The 16571-nt window shown below is 48.8% G+C and overlaps 1 protein-coding gene and 1 pseudogene across 1 annotated transcript; both read left to right on the forward strand.

The window, feature by feature from the left end:
- Positions 1-8332: 8332 nt before the first annotated feature.
- On the forward strand, positions 8333-13019 carry LOC136476521 (hydroxyproline O-galactosyltransferase GALT2-like). Its single transcript, XM_066474391.1, has 7 exons — positions 8333-9493; positions 10095-10327; positions 10428-10718; positions 11385-11513; positions 11829-12002; positions 12164-12271; positions 12352-13019. Exons 1-7 carry the CDS (start codon positions 8689-8691, stop codon positions 12556-12558), a joined length of 1947 nt encoding a protein of 648 aa, XP_066330488.1. The 5' UTR covers positions 8333-8688; the 3' UTR covers positions 12559-13019.
- A 701-nt stretch (positions 13020-13720) lies between these two features.
- Positions 13721-16523, forward strand: LOC136476525 (pentatricopeptide repeat-containing protein At1g53600, mitochondrial-like; annotated as a pseudogene).
- The last annotated feature ends 48 nt before the right edge of the window (positions 16524-16571 follow it).

Raw genomic sequence — 16571 nt, forward strand, 5'->3', positions numbered from 1 at the left:
TCCGGATAGTGAGAAACTCAACTAGCTTCAGCATCGTAGCAATACTTGATGGAACATGATGGTTATGCTGATTATTATGATAAACTGGATATGGTTATTACCGTGATGCTCATTAATGATGATCAAGTGATTGCTATAGAATATGTGTAAATATAGCTATAATAAGCTTCACTAAATTTAATGCTAAAATATTGACTAAAATATTGAAAGTAAGGACTTATGATAGTAATGCTCTTTTGCAAAGTTATCCTATCTAACCAACTTCACCAAATAAGTCTTGCATATCCTTAAGAGTCTTTTTATTTCTCTTTTGTTGGGTAAGTCTAGCTTAGTACATTCTAGTACTCAGTGTTTTATTCCACCATGTTGCAGGTGAAGTTCTTGACATGTTGAAGATGGTGGCTAAGTGCCGGTAGGCTCGATGACTCCATATTTATTTCTTATCTATATGCTTTTGTTGGAGAATGTCAATTAGGTTAGCAATATATTTCAACTTATGTTATTATAATCATTTCAAAGCTATGTTGTCTTCGCTGATTAAATTTGAGCTTAGTATTGTATTAATTTATTTGTGAACTCAATTGTAATATTATTTTCGCTGCAAACTCCGTGTATGTGATGTGTATTTGCTTAATCTATTACGGTCATGGTTGTGATGTGGATTTACCGAGGTCCTTCGTGACATTCGACGGACTACCAGGTTTATATAAGTGAAAGTGTGTGCGTACCAACGTTTTAAGCGGGGGCAACCGTACTTGATCTTGTATAAATTTGACGGTTCTATCATAGCTCACGAGAATAGGAAAAGGGATGGACCCATCAGATGGAACTTGCTATTTTTGTTTCAATTTCTTTGCAGAGCCAGGCAGGTAGCTAGGGATCCTGTTTGTTTGCCTGCATAATTAGATGTGGTTACCTTGGAATTGCATGCGTTGGAGTTACCACCCAGCTGTGTTCTCTTCTCTTGTTGTAGGCATTTTGTCGGACAAGTTGAACGCACAATCCAGAGAGAGCTCATACACTTTTTCCTGACCATGGCGTCAGGGAGCCGCGCCGGAATTGCATGCGTTGGAGTTACCACCCAGCTGTGTTCTCTTCTCTTGTTGTAGGCATTTTGTCGGACAAGTTGAACGCACAATCCAGAGAGAGCTCATACACTTTTTCCTGACCATGGCGTCAGGGAGCCGCGCCACGCCCCCGCGCCCCCCCCCCCCCCCCCCCCCCCCCCCCCACACACACGGGCTGAGGCGCCATGTCACGCGCACCACCACCACCACTCGCAGCCGTCGGGCGGGAGCATGTCCCACGTGAACAGGGGGGGCGTGGTGTGGATCTCGTTGCCCAGCGTGGCACGTGCACGCTAGACCTCGGCGTCCCGTGCACGGAGCTCAGCCTCCAGCTTGCGCGCCAAATCGCCGTTGTGCCCGTAAAATTGAGGGTTGCAAAACAGATCTTCAGGGATGGATGAACAAAATACACCTCGAAATACATGACACATCGATCACGCCACAGAGAAGGATTGTCACCATCCAACTTAGGGCAAGTTTTGGAAAAGGTGCAGAATGTGGAGCTGAATCACGAACTGAAGAATCAAAAGCATCATTGACTCGGAATGGAAACCGGGCGTGGCGGGCTCCGAGGACTCCACCGCCAGCATCCCGCGGCGCGTTTAGTTCGGCCGGAATCGGCATCTGCACAGTGTTTGCAATTTCGTCTGTATTTGTGAATTATTGTCCAAACATTGACTAATTAGGCTCAAAAGATTCGTCTCGCAAAGTTCAACCAAACTGTACAATTAGTTTTTGATTTCATCTACATTTAGTACTCCATACATGTACCGCAAATTTGATGTGACGGAAAATCTTTTTTTTTTATAGTGTCAAAGTTAAGAGTTTGGTGAACTAAACAAGGGGGCCCGGTGGCGTGGTGACTCACCGTGGCAATACGCCCGCTCTGACGTCGATGCAGATGGGCGCAACGATGGCTGCGGAGCCTGGTTGAGGTCGAACGAGTTGACCCAACTAGCCGGTAGCGTTGACGGAGGCGGAGCCCGTGGAAGCAGCGACGCAGACAGTGGTGGCGGTGGACCGGGTTCCAGGTGTTATAGTCGAGTCGCCGTCGCCTCCGTCTTGGACAAGAACGAGACGAAGGACTCGTCCGCATACGAATGCCAGGACTAGAGACCGCTAGGCTTGTCAAGGGTAGTCTTCATCATCTCTTGGAACTCAGCGAATTGTGTTGCCGTCTCCTCCACGGTCGTCTTCAATGAATTGATTGATGCCGCCATTTCCAACTGAAACTTCGTCAGCTTCCACTTCGGCGCCAGAACAACGAACCAGCCGCGAACAAGAAATTGCTCCCCAAAATCGCGAGGTTCTAGATACCAATTGTTACAATCCTTGATTGCACTTCTCACTAGATACTCAGATTCAGTAGAGTTCACAGAATCAAGATACATAATCCAAGGTAGGAGGAGCACGAGCTAAGTTGGGGAAGAACAGAAGGGGAACAGAGCTGGACGAGGCGGTTACAGAATCGTCTGATTCGTTACCGTCCCCAACCATTACAAAGTGCCTTATATTGCACCCATTCGGCACGTAGACCCACTACACAATGGGCCAAGCCCAGCTTGTCGAAGCCCGACAAGGCACCTGAAATCAACAGCTTCCAACTCACCCCCGCGCTCCTCCTTCAGTTCCCTGGCGGCGTCGTTTCCTAACAATGTGCCACGCGAGGACATCCTGCTCGAATTCTCGGCCAGGGATGGACTGTTCATCCGGTCGACGAAATAGCTTCGCGCCCCTCCGGATGGTCTCCTGGCCCCAGCATGTCGTGATGTCCATCATGTTGTAGGCGTCGCTGCCATCAGGACTTTATATCGTAGCTGTAAAACACACATTAGTCACAGTGACTGTGTCGTCATTAATCTCCAAAATCAAATTAGGGGCCTAGATACTTTCGGTCATCTTATACATAGAGATATAGTTTGCATTTAGGTTCCAACGCATCAATACAGTGTAATATACTCTACTGTCGTCCTGTAATCTCTTGCATCCTCAGCATCTTCTTCATCGTCTGGTATGGGTATCTCATCTCAGATACTCGGGCTTCCTCAGTTTCCCCTTCTGTTGGAGGCATTGGCTTCAGCATCACAGGTTGTTCATCTTCCATTTGACGGCTCGAGAGGATACGAATACGACGGATACGATACGGCAACATCCACGGCACCTGGGGCGGTGTAGGAGCAGGTTTGGCAGGCTTCCTTTTCTCGGTTTCCTCCTTCATCTTCTTCTTCTTTTCCTCTTCCTCCTCCTCAGGCATGTTTCCCTGGCGCTTCTTTGCGTCCGCAGGCATCTCTTCTCCAATGTGAAATGGGCCAGCATGTTGGACAACCATCCGCAGCACGGTTGTGAGCTCGCCGCCACGGCTGAGCTGCTTGGCATGGGACTCCTTGCTGCACCTGATGCTCGCGTAGAGCAGCTTGTCCACCCACACGTTGAAGATGAGGTCCAGCATCGGCACCATCTGCTGCTGATGCCGGCTGCCTTTTGTTAGCGCGACAGCAACCGCAAGTGCGTCCGAAACGAGCCGGTCGCCTTCCTGCTCAGCCCATATTGTTCTGTAGCGTTCGCGGTCGGGGATCCTCTTCTGTCGCAGGAAGGTGTTATAAACTTGTCTTTGTTTCCCCTACCACCTTCCCTCCACAACAAATTCAAGGCTCTGCGGGTTTCATCGAGCAGGCTGTGGAGGACGAGGCCAGGAAGCATCTGCCGGCGTTCGGCGACAAGGAACATCAGGTACTCCGACATCACCTCGATCGCCGCCGCGTGGGTCGACGATGAACTGGCGGCCACCTTCCTGACCATGGCGAGAGAGAGGAAGCTAAGATGCAGGTGGCGATATGCCACAAGAGGACGTCCTCCTCGAACTCACGGCCGAACTTGGGCGGTTCATTCCCTTTCCCCCAGAATAGCTTCTCACCCCTCCGGAGGGCCTCTTCACCCCAACTCGTCCTGATGACCGCCATGTCGTAGGCACCATCACCATCAGGACGAGGAGCCCGCGGGTTATCCGCCGTCGGCAGTATCCTCTGTACCCGCTCGAACACCAGCTTCTTGACGCCTCGAGGACGAAGCTCGGACAGATACCTTTCTCCTCCAGCCCGAGCTTGGTGGCCAGCCACCGGCGGCACGGGCGACGAGGAACGGTGCATTCGTGCAGCAGGTTGTAGCGCCCGATGGTGCCCGTTAGCCCCAAAACCTTCGCAAAACGGCTGAGTCGATCACTCAACGGTGTTACCGACCACGTACTAGGATTAGAGATAGAAAAAAGGAGTGCACATAGCACAAGCATTAACGTTGACCGGAGCTCTACGAAGAAGATGGTAAAACTGAACTCGTTCTCTTTACTGAGCTATAGTGAAAATCTATATATATAATTCTACTCATCTAATTCTAGTACACAGACATGTCGGACTACCATGCTGCTACAGTGACTAGATGTGACAGCAGAGCTATTTTTGACGCATGCCCATACTGTGACTACAGTACGCGCGGGGGAGCTGTTCAGGGTCTGCCCCTACAGCAGCTATAGTGCATCGGCAGGGAGCCCTTTTGACGTCTGTCCCTTGCCGCGCGTTCACAAATGGGAGCAGCAGATTACTTAACAATTCTTTCTTTAGTCCTGCTGCTAACCCTAGAACCTCTCTATGCCGACCATCTTCTTCAGCTCCGTAAGCCGAAGGCGGCCGAGCGGCTTGGTGAGGACGTCCGCAAGTTATCGACCAGTTTTGACGAACTCGATGACGATCTGGCCTCCATCCATACAGTCCCTAAGAAAGTGGAACTTGACGTCGATGTGCTTGCTCTGGTTGTGGAGAACCGGATTCTTCACGAGGGCGATAGCGGGCTGGTTGTCCACCATCAGCACTGGTGGGTGAACTTTTACGCCGGTCAGCTCGCCTAGCAACCGACGCAGCCACACAGTTTGGCACACCGCTGTGGCTGCCGCCACGTACTCTGCCTCGTACGTGGACAGCGCCACCACCTTCTGCTTCAGCGACAACCATGAGATTGGAGCCGATCCGAGGAAGATGAGCACGCCAGAGGTGCTCCGCCGTCTGTCGATGTTCCTGACCATGTCTGCATCGCTGAACACAGTGAGTTGCAGCCTACTTCCGTCGGTCTTGGGGAAGACGATCCCCTGATCCACCGTCCCTTTGACGTAGCGTAACAACTGCTTTACTGCAGCCTAGTGATCCTCTCGAGGATCCTCCATGAAGCGGCTGACGTAGCCCACGACGAAAACAATATCCGACCTCGTGTGGACTAGGTAGCGCAGACCGCCGACGATGCTCCGGTAGAGTGTTGCATCTACCTTCGTCGCGGTATTGGCCTTCGTCAGCTTCAGCCGCTTCTCCATCGGAGTTGCGCATGGCTTGCACTCAGCCATGTCGCTCCACTCCAACAGCTTTGAGGCGTACGCGCTCTGACCAAGCGTGAGCGTCTCCTTCCCCTGCCTCACCTCGATGTCGAGATACTAGGAGAGCGTGCCGAGATCGCTCATTCAAAAATGAGCCGCCATCTCGCGCTTGAAGCTGTCGATGTTCTCTGCACGCGCGTCGATGACGATCAAGTCATCCACATATACGCCGACAACGAGCTCCTACTTCTCCCATCACCGCGTGTAGAGCGCGTGCTCGGTTGCGCATTGTGTGAACCCAAGCTTGCCCAGCATGGAGTCAAGCTTGGCGTTCCATGGTCGCAGGGCCTGTCGTAGCCCGTAGAGCGCCTTGCGCAGTTGAAGCACCCTGTGCTCCGCTCCCTTGACGGCGAAACCCGGAGGTTGCCTGACGATGACCGTCTCCGCCAGCTCGCCGTTGAGGAAGGCCGGTTTTACGTCCAGATGATGGACGCGCCAGTCCTTCACTGCTGTCAAAGCCAGAAGCAGTCGGACAGACTCCATGCGCGCTACCGGTGCAAAGACTTCCTCAAAGTTGATGCCCTCGTGCTGGACAAAGCCTCGGATGACGAGGCACGCCTTGTGCTTGACAATGGTGCCGCGCTCGTCCCGCTTGACCTTGTACACCCACTTCAGACCGATCGGACAATATCCTGGAGGTGGATCGACGAGCTCCCAAGTCTTGTTTTCCTCGATCGCCTTCATGTCCTCTAGCATCGTCTGTCGTCAATTTACATCATGCTCGGCTAGCATGAACGTGGGTGGTTTCTCTGCACTGACGAGAAGCAGCTCTGGGTCATTGAGCATCCAACCCACCAGGGCTGAGGGCCCTGTGCTGCCGATGATGTCGTCTAGCCTACGAAACCGCACCTCCTCGCCGTCGTGGATGGCATCCACGAACTCAGTGATGTCGCTTGGAGGTGAGGCGAACTCGATCGACGTCGATGGAGTTCCCTGTTCCATTGGAGTGGTCGGCACAGCACCTAGAGTGCTCGGCACCCCGGCTGTAGTGGTCGGCACCACTGCAGGAGTGCTCAGCACCAGTCTTGGAGTGGTCGACACCACTGGAAGACCTCTCGGCTCCGCTACAGGAGCGTTCGACATCTGTCCTAGAGTGGTTGGTACCACTATAGGACCACTCAACACCACTCCTAGAGTGCTCGGCCCCGCGGCCAGGAGTGCTTGGCTCTGTTGCTGGAGTGGTCGGCACCTCTTCTCCAGCGTCTCCACCATAGTGGACGACCAAGTGCTCGACGATGAAGGTGCTTCTCCCGTGCCCGGGCTGTCCCAATCTCAGGCCGTCTTCTCGTTGAACACGACGTCGCGTGAGACAACCACCTTGTCTCCGCGTGGGGTCGTAGAGCTGGTACATCTTAGTACCTTCCAAGTAGCCCAGGAGCACCATCGGTGTGCTTCTATCGTCCAGTTTGGTGAGAACCGGCTTCGTCTTCCTGACGTGGCCGATGCAGCCGAATGTCCAGATGAAGGGTTTTTACCCATCGAATATCAGGAGCGTGGCCGCTCGGCGCGGTCTTCTGCTCGCCCGTCCATGGGCTTTTTTTCTTTTGAGAGAGAGAGGTATGGAAGAGAAAAGGCTCAATAAAAAACTGTCAAGCTTTCGAACCACCTTCATTACAACCACTACACAATATAAAATGTTTACTCAAGGACTTAAAAGTCCATTTTGAGAGTTGATGTACTATATGACATTTTTTTTCAAAAATTAAACATCCCATCAAATGCTAGCCTTTTTTCATCGGAGCCCCAAGCTAGCGCCACATCCGTACATTTTTTTTTGTAATAAGGGACTATCCGCACGTAATTTTTCCCATAATAAGGGAAACAAAATATATATGTGATTCAAATAATCGATAGAAATGGAGGGAATTTATAATTTCCAGTGGCACATTTAGGATTTTTTTTAGAGTTATAGGGCTTAGTTCCGGTCTTAGTATTTAGCAAAGACACAAACATTCGGTTAGAGGATTCAGGTGGCGCACCTGCCCAAAACATTCTAAAGATCAAACGACAAAAACAAAAACCACTCCACCTCGCAATTAGCTATCACGAACGCTCTCCATATTCACCAAACTAAACCAGCTACTCTTGTTATCATCACACCCACCCCCCCTAAAAGATTGTTAGACAATCACCGCTTCACTTCCATTTGGTACTTTAGGGGCTGTTTGGAAGAGCTCTAGCTTCATCTTTTTTGAGGAGAATCACTTCCAACCAGCAAACACTCGGAACAATAACATTGGTAGGGATCATGAGAGAATCATTTCTCTATTTACGCTAGAACTCGAAGCTTAAAAGAACCTACTACCCTGCTCTCTATCATACTCAATCCATCCTAAATTATAAGACATTTGACTTTTTTGACACCAAGTTTGACCACTCGTCTTATTCAAAATTTTGTGCAAAATATCACTTCTTTTGTCATGGCTTGGTTTATTAATAAAAGTTCTTCAAAAATGACTTAAATTTGATTATATTTATACAATTTTGTTTAATAAGACGAGTGGTCAAACTTAAGGTCAAAAAAGTTAAACGTCTTGTAATTTAGGATGGAGGGAGTATTTAGGTAGAGATCCGCTGAATTCTTATCAGCTTGGCACCTGCTCACCGCTAAGAATGCAATGAAATAGCGAGCCGAGCTCTCTCCGTGTCCTCGCCAGCTCCGTCGGGGCCATCGCTCCATCCGACGTGGCGCCACGTCCATACACTTGGCCCTTGGCTGGTCCAGTACCGGTGGAGACACCGGGGCCACGTGGGACCCACCTGCCTGACCCGACCCAGCGAGCGAGCCAATCGCATTGACGCAGCGCCCAGCGCGTGACGCCCGAGGGCCCGGGACGAGAAGAGCAAGGAGCAGCCAGCACTCCGCCTGGTCGCCCCCGCCCCTCGGCCTGTCCGTCTCCCACTCTCCCTCCATTTCATGCCCTGTGCCCGCGGCCGTACGGCCACCCCGCACGCACGCGCACGGCGCACGCATCCACCGCCATTTCCATTCCATTCCACCACCGCCCCCCTCCGATCCGGCCGGGGACCCCCACTCCGCCCAGCCCCAGGCGCCCGGGCTAGATCCGGCCCACGCGCCTCCCCGCCCCCTTGCCGTCTCCCTAACCGCCGCTGCCATCGTCGTCGTCGGAGCGGGGGCGCCGAGAGGGCGGGAGGGGCACCGCGGCCGCTTCCGCTCCCGCTCCCGAGGGGGGGAGGCGGCAGGCAATGGCGCGGCGGGTGCGGCTGTCGCACCTGGTGCTGGCGCTGGCGGCGGCCTACCTCCTCCTTGTCTCCCTCAAGTTCCGCCGCGTGCTGGACCTGGCCGCCGCCGACCTCGCGGGGGACCCCGCCGCCGCCTCCGCCTCCGCTGCCTTCTCCTCGCCGTCGTCCTCCGACCACCTGCCCTCGCCCGGGTCCGTCTCCTCCTCCTCCGACGCCACCGCCGCCGCCTCCTCCACGGTCTCCCCGTTCCCGGTCCGCCCCTTCTGGCACCGCTACGACCGCGTGTCCCTCCCGGACCTCGCGTCCCGCAACCGCTCCGCGCTCGACCGCATGGCCGACGACGCCTGGGCGCTCGGCCTCACCGCCTGGGAGGAGGCCGCCGCGTTCGCGGGGGACCCCTGGGCGCTGCTGGCCGCCGCCACCTCCCGCGCCTCCGACGCCGACAAGTGCCCCTCCGCGGTCTCCCAGCGCGCGCGGGGCCGGGTCGTCTTCCTCCCCTGCGGCCTCGCGGCCGGGTCGTCCGTCACCGTCGTCGGCACCCCGCGCGCCGCGCACAGGGAGTACGTGCCGCAGCTCGCAAGGATGAGGCAGGGGGACGGCACCGTCATGGTGTCCCAGTTCGTGGTCGAGCTCCAGGGCCTGCGCGCCGTCGACGGCGAGGACCCGCCCAGGATACTCCACCTCAACCCCAGGCTCAGGGGGGATTGGAGCCAGCACCCTATCCTCGAGCACAACACCTGCTACAGGATGCAGTGGGGCACCGCGCAGCGCTGTGACGGCACACCATCCAACGACAATGACGACAAAGGTCCTCTGCATCTAGCATTACTTACTCTTCTTCGGCAACTCTACTAGATATTCCAACTAACTTGCAGCACCAGCCCATTTTCGGGTTAGAGGCACACACACCTAGTGTCATGTTTCTGTTTTAAGTAAAAATTAGTACTAGATAGTTTGCAATGACTTCTGTTCAACTATGCCAACTGCTTCTTATAACAGAGTTGGTAGTACTCACGGGGAATGTTAAGCCACAATTTTGTTACACTTGCCCCTTTTCCCGAATTTACCTCCTACTGAGATTAACATTTATGGCTACTAGCCTACTACAGATGGTTTCAATGCATAGGAGTAGATAGCAAACTATAAAAAATTCTCTGCATGTTAACATCTTTGCAATTTTTACCTCGTGTTCCTGTTACATAATTGTTAGATAACTGTCTGCTGTTATAACTGTCTTTGTCAAACTTAGACCGAATAGCCACAATCTTCAAATTGTCATATCCTTTATCACTTATAAGTTATAACATCCCCTTTGTCCAGAAAAAAACACAAAAGTGCTCCCTCTCTGCCGTTTATTGTGACACTAGCATATTTGGCTAAAACCTACAATTTCATTTTTTCCCCAACAGTCGATGGATTCCCCAAATGTGAGAAATGGATACGCAATGACATTGTTGACACCAAGGAGTCCAAGACAACTTCATGGTTGAAGAGATTCATAGGGCGTGCAAAGAAACCTGCAATGACATGGCCATTCCCCTTCGTAGAGGAGAGGCTATTTGTTTTGACTATACAAGCTGGAGTTGAAGGTTTCCACATTTACGTTGGTGGTCGACATGCGACATCTTTTCCTTATCGACCAGTATGTTCTTAAGACATGTTTATCTGCTGTTCCTTTTAAAATTTATTTTTGTTATGATATCTAGAGTAGACACTTAGGGGTACCAGGTGATCATTGTCAGGGGTTCACTCTTGAAGATGCAACGGGATTATTTGTTAAGGGTGATGTAGATGTACATTCAGTTTATGCCACTGCTCTTCCTATGTCACATCCTAGTTTTTCTCTTCAACAAGTCCTTGAGATGTCAGAAAAGTGGAGGTCTCGGCCGCTACCAAAAGGTCCTGTTTCCCTTTTCATTGGAATATTGTCTGCATCAAATCATTTTGCTGAGCGCATGGCTGTGAGAAAAACATGGATGCAGACTCCAGAAATTAAGTCTTCTGAAGCAGTGGCTCGATTCTTTGTTGCACTGGTAAGCAAATTATCCATCCAAATAAATATATTTGTAGCTAAACATTTTAGTCCTGACATGCTAACAAAAATTGAAGTTGTCGATATTGCTTAAGTATACACCTAAATACCCTTAACGATTAGTCATGCCTTAAGAAGGTGTGGTAGCCCTGTTATTTCTGGATCTGATTTGTGCTAGATCAAAATGCATCTTCAGGTCTATGCAGTATAACTTGCAATCTGTATTTAATTCTATGCCTAGTAAAATGCAATAGCATGTAGTGTTGAAAGTACATATTATCAACTGCATGACTGCACCAGCTTGGTGTGAGAATTGAGAAATTGCATAAATGTTAAAGACTCTGGACTGTCTGCCATCCACCCACTTTTAATCACCATGCTTCAAAATTTCAAATGCAATCATCTTAAAACTTAAATTCTGTGGTATAGCTACTTGCCTACTCACCAGTTACCATCCTTACTGCCTCACCATTTATCGTACTTTGTGAAATATCAAACTGACTATCATCATCTGGCGCTGAATTCTCAGTTTTTTAATGAAATTTATACACTCCAAACAACGATGGTTGGAAATATTAGTGGCTTACATTTTCTTAGAGAAAATATAAATGTGCTTTAGGAAATGATAAATGCTATTTGCTTCATCACGATAAAATTGTGTTTGCAGAATTCCAGGAAAGAGGTCAATGTAATGCTGAAGAAAGAAGCAGAATACTTCGGAGACATTGTCATTTTGCCATTTATAGATCGCTATGAGCTGGTTGTTCTTAAGACAATTGCTATTTGTGAGTATGGGGTAAGACACTTGTGCCATTATAATGCCAAATTTATGTTGTACTTCTTGCATTTGTATTGTTTGTCAATGTCAACTAAAGCGAACTTGCAATGGCTTGTGATCTGTTTCTATCTATGCTCAATAATTGTGACTGTTTTCACATGTTACTTCTAGGAGAAGTTAAGCCCTATAAGGCTCTAACATAGGCTAATGGACTATGCCAATCATGAAAGTCACTAGGACTTTTAGTTGCCATACAAACATGTCAGTTAATAATAAGCACCCTGTATCGACTAATCATGAACATGATGTCTGTTGCTCTTTATGACCTTACAGGTCCAGAACTTGACTGCTGCAAACATCATGAAATGCGACGATGATACATTTGTGAGAGTAGATGTGGTTCTGAGACACATAAAGTTGCATAGTGACAGCAAACCATTTTATATGGGGAACCTTAACCTCTTGCATAGACCATTGAGAACTGGAAAATGGGCAGTTACCAACGAGGTAATCTCTTCATTTCAATGCAGGTGTTGCCAACATTGGCAACATATGCCCCTCAGTTCCAACCATGTTCATCTGTGTAAATTGCAGCCCATCTTGTGTCACCATCACATACCACATTTTCTTCATTGTCTGTCCTGACTCCTGTCAATAAATTACCACAGGAGTGGCCTGAGGATATCTACCCGCCATATGCAAATGGACCAGGCTATGTGATTTCTGGTGACATAGCAAAATTCATCGTGTCACAGCATGCCAATCAGAGTTTAAGAGTGAGTTTGTGCTGGTTCCTTCTCCAGATCACTTTTCACATAAACTTGAATTCCTGATGTCAAATCGGCCTGTCTTGCAGCTGTTTAAGATGGAAGATGTAAGTATGGGTCTATGGGTTGAGAAATTCAATGCAACAAAGCCTGTCCAATATTCCCACAGCTGGAACTTCTGCCAGTATGGTTGCGTGTTCAACTACTACACAGCCCACTATCAGTCACCTAGGCAGATGCTGTGCTTGTGGGATAAGTTGATCCGTGGTCAGGCTGATTGCTGTAACTACAGATAGCTAAGCGAAGCAAAGGATTGCTGGACGCTGTCCTCTCTTCATCATACCCCAGCCAGGTTTAGTTTGGTTGGCTGGTATTCTCCTTTTTGACCCGATCACCGGATCGACACCAATAGTGTAGGTGTTGTTGCTCCTCCATTGCTGGCCCAATATGCATGGGTGTGCAGTAGGAGCTTGAAGATTTAGGAAGCTCCAACCAGTTGGGTAGTGTTTTTACACGATCTGTATTGGTCCAACTGTGGCGCTGGCGTCCTTGTGCTCATGTAATTGATCCAATTTTGATGTGGTAGGCCAGATTAGAATGTCCAGATCAGATGTACGTCTTCGTTCTTTTCTTATATACAAGTTATAACTAGACAAAATGTTCCCTGCTCTTTGCAGTCTCCTGGTGCTGAAATCTTCAGCATTGCTTTATTTCAGTCACTTTGTCTTGACTTTAGTTATAAAATCTTATGGCAGGATAAAAAACTAAAATTTTCGTTGAAATCAGCTATGCATACATAATTTTTTGATGGAAAATTTCCAGGAATGTCACATGAGACAGTTTCTTTCTTACAAGATCTTGGAAAAAAGGAAATAATGTTTCGCATACTACTGTTCATCTAAAAAAGGATGAAACTCTGGGTTTGATAGAGTCAAATTTTATTAAGTTTAGCTAAATTTATAGAGAACATTATTAAAATTTATGGCTCTAAATTCATGTACTATAAAAACGTATCTCATGTTGAATCTAATTATAATTAGTATTTGGTATAATAAATACTATTGTCTTTTTTATATATTTGGTTAAAGTTGAGATAGATTGACTTGCTAGAAAGCTAGAATTGCATCCTTGTTGAGATTAAAAGGGTATTTTGAAGTTTTGGGGGTTGCAGCCATCCCAAAGTTTGACTACTTTTATTGCAATATTATGTACAAAATCTTGCAAAGGTACATATAGTTCCGAAACTATCATTTTTCAAACATTGAAACGACACTTATTTACAAAGACAGATGAAACACTAAAACGGTCACAGAGAGAGAGCAACTCATGAACTGCCTCATGATATGAGATGATTTCGAACACTTTATAGGCGGGCAGTGATGCAAGTGATTTGAATAATTTGATCTTCTGAATGTCGTGTAGTTAGGAAAGCAATTAATAATAAGCAAATATAGTTTTGAGTTTTTTACGTGGACGGAGAAATTGAAATATGGACGGGGCCATTCGTCAGCGTCAGACAGACAAAACCGGCTCAGTGCTCGCTCGAGCCCCTGGCAACGGCGGTAGGCGGCAATGGCCGCGCTGCGGTTACCAAGAGCTCCGGCCATGGCCGCCCTGGCCGGCGCGGGCGTTCCGTACCGTCTCCCATGCCAGGAGCATCCCCCGCTGAACAGGGCCCACCTGAACGCGCTGCTCACCTCCTACGGCCGCCGCGACCGCATCCAGGACGCCCAGCAGCTGTTCGACCGGATGCCCCGCCGCGACGTCATCTCCTGGACGGCGCTCCTCACCGCCTACGCCGACGTCGGCGACCTCGCCTCCGCGCGCCTCGTCTTCGACGACATGCCCCTCCGCAACGCGGCCTCCTGGAACGCGCTGGTCTCCCTCTACCTCCGCGTGGGGCGGCCCGCGGCTGCGCACGCGCTCTTCTGCAAGGCGCCCGCCAAGAACGCCGTGTCCTACGGCGCCATCATAACGGGCCTCGCCAGGGCGGGCATGCTGCGGGAGGCACAGGCCGTGTACGGGGAGATGCCGCCGCGGTGGAGGGACCCCGTGGGGTCCAACGCGATGATTTGGGGGTACCTCAGGGCCGGGGAGCTTGGCATGGCGCTGAGGGTGTTCGACGGAATGGCGGAAAGGGACGTCATTTCTTGGAGTGCTATGGTTGATGGGCTATGTAAGTATGGGACTGTGTCCGAGGCCAGGAGGCTGTTTGAGGCAATGCCAGAGCGGAATGTGGTGTCCTGGACCTCGATGATCTGAGGATATGTGAAACGCGGGATGTACAGAGATGGTCTCTTGCTGTTCCTGGACATGAGAAGGGAAGGTGTTCAGGTTAATGCGATTACACTCGGTTGTGCTAGATGGTTGTGCTCAGGCCAGTCTTGTCGATGAAGGGATCCAGGTTCACTGCTTGATGATTAGAGTGGGGTTTGCAATGGACATATTTTTGGGTGATTCACTGATAATAATGTATTCTCGATTTGGCTTGATGGTTGATGCTAGAAGGGTTTTTGCTTTCATGAAGCAGAAAGACATAGTATCATGGAACTCATTGATCACTGGTTATGTTCAGAGTAACATGATTGAAGATGCTCATGTGCTGTTCAAGTTGATGCCGGAGAGGGATGCTATTTCGTGGACGTCAATGGTGATTGGGTTTGCTAATAGGGGTTGGATGAGAGAGTCTGTTGAACTCTTTGAGCAAATGCCTGTAAAAGACGAGATTGCCTGGGCTGCAGTTATTTCTAGTCTTATTGCAAATGGAAACCATGTGAGTGCGGTGCGTTGGTTTTGTCAGATGTCACAGGAAGGATGCAGACCTAATACTGTTGCCTTTAGTTGTTTGCTGAGTGCTTTGGCTAGCCTGGCTATGCTGAATCAGGGGTTGCAAGCTCATGCTTATGCAGTCAACATGGGATGGATATTTGACTCAGCTGTTCACGCTTCTTTGGTGACAATGTATGCAAAATGTGGTAGGTTGGCTGAGGCTCATCGTGTTTTCTCATGCATTAGCAATCCAAGCCTTATTGCCACTAATTCTATGATTACAGCATTTGCACAACATGGCTTGGCTGAAGATGCATTCAAACTTTTTAACAGAATGCAATATGATGGCCAAAGGCCTAACCATGTGACGACATTTTTGGGAATACTGACTGCATGTGCTCGAGCTGGTTTGGTTCAACAAGGTTATAACTACTTTGAATCCATGAGATCAGCCTATGGTATTCAACCAAACCCTGACCACTACACATGCATGGTTGATCTTTTTGGTCGTGCAGGCTTCCTTGATGAAGCACCGGAAATGATTAATTCGATGCCCCAGAAAGAGTATCGTGATGCATGGGCAGCTTTGCTTAGCTCTAGTCGCCTCCATTCTAATCTTGATTTAGCAAAATTAGCAGCACAGAGGCTTCTTGAGATAGATCCTTATGACGCAACAGCTTACACAGTCCTGTCAAACATGTTCTCCTCAGCAGGGATGAATGAAGATGAAGAAATGGTAAAGGTTGCACAATTATCCAACATGGCTAGTAAGAGTCCTGGGTATAGCATCATCATACAGGATAAGGCTACAGAAAATAACTAACACAGAATGAGTACCTCCATTTACAGATAACTGGCATGTCATAAGACAGGGATATTGGGTTCCCAAAAAACAATTCTAGTGCCAAGATTAGATGTCAATTTGTTGATGTACGTTAGTGCAGAATCAGTTTTAATACTTAAGAACTGAGAATGAGGAATATCTGATAAGATGATTAGTGATTTGAAGAATACAGAGCCAGGTGGTCTGGATCAAATTTTGGTTAGTCTTTCCTCTTATATCACTGTTTTCAGGATAGAATTTTCAGTACTGCAACTGATGTTGTATTTGATTAATGGGAATATTTTTTTATCCCTGTAAAGGTAGTTTTGGCAGATGTAAATCTTATCCCCATAGTAGAATATGGTGTCATATAATGCTGTTCAGATTCATTACAATCCTGATGTTAATTGCACCTTTTTCAGAGACTGGAGAGTTGATGATACTTCTGCAAATAATTCATCTGCTATTGTGATTTGTTGAACAACAAGAAAATCATTGGCTGCTCGCGCTTTCAAGAATATTTTGTGCATGATCTAAGCTCCTCATCAATTGATAGAGAAGAAGAGTCACTGAGTGAGGTAATCTTTATGCTCATTCATTCATTTTGATGTGACAACCATACCAAGGTGAATTGGGTGACTACTAGGCTTTTCTTTTAGCAATAGAAGCTTCCAAGTAATTCATGGAGGTCTATGGATGTTCTCCTCAAGAAAAATA

This window comes from Miscanthus floridulus, chromosome 8, assembly GCF_019320115.1.
Source record: "Miscanthus floridulus cultivar M001 chromosome 8, ASM1932011v1, whole genome shotgun sequence".
In the NCBI taxonomy this organism is placed as follows: domain Eukaryota; kingdom Viridiplantae; phylum Streptophyta; class Magnoliopsida; order Poales; family Poaceae; genus Miscanthus; species Miscanthus floridulus.

What these genes read in the sequence shown, in the direction of transcription:
- LOC136476521 (XM_066474391.1), top strand. Translation starts at nt 8,689, where the DNA reads ATGGCGCGGCGGGTGCGGCTGTCGCACCTGGTGCTGGCGCTGGCGGCG. An exon ending in CAACGACAATGACGACAAAG is followed by an intron (nt 9,494 to 10,094) that starts GTCCTCTGCATC and finishes TTTCCCCAACAG; the next exon opens with TCGATGGATTCCCCAAATGT. An exon ending in ATGCCAATCAGAGTTTAAGA is followed by an intron (nt 12,272 to 12,351) that starts GTGAGTTTGTGC and finishes CCTGTCTTGCAG; the next exon opens with CTGTTTAAGATGGAAGATGT.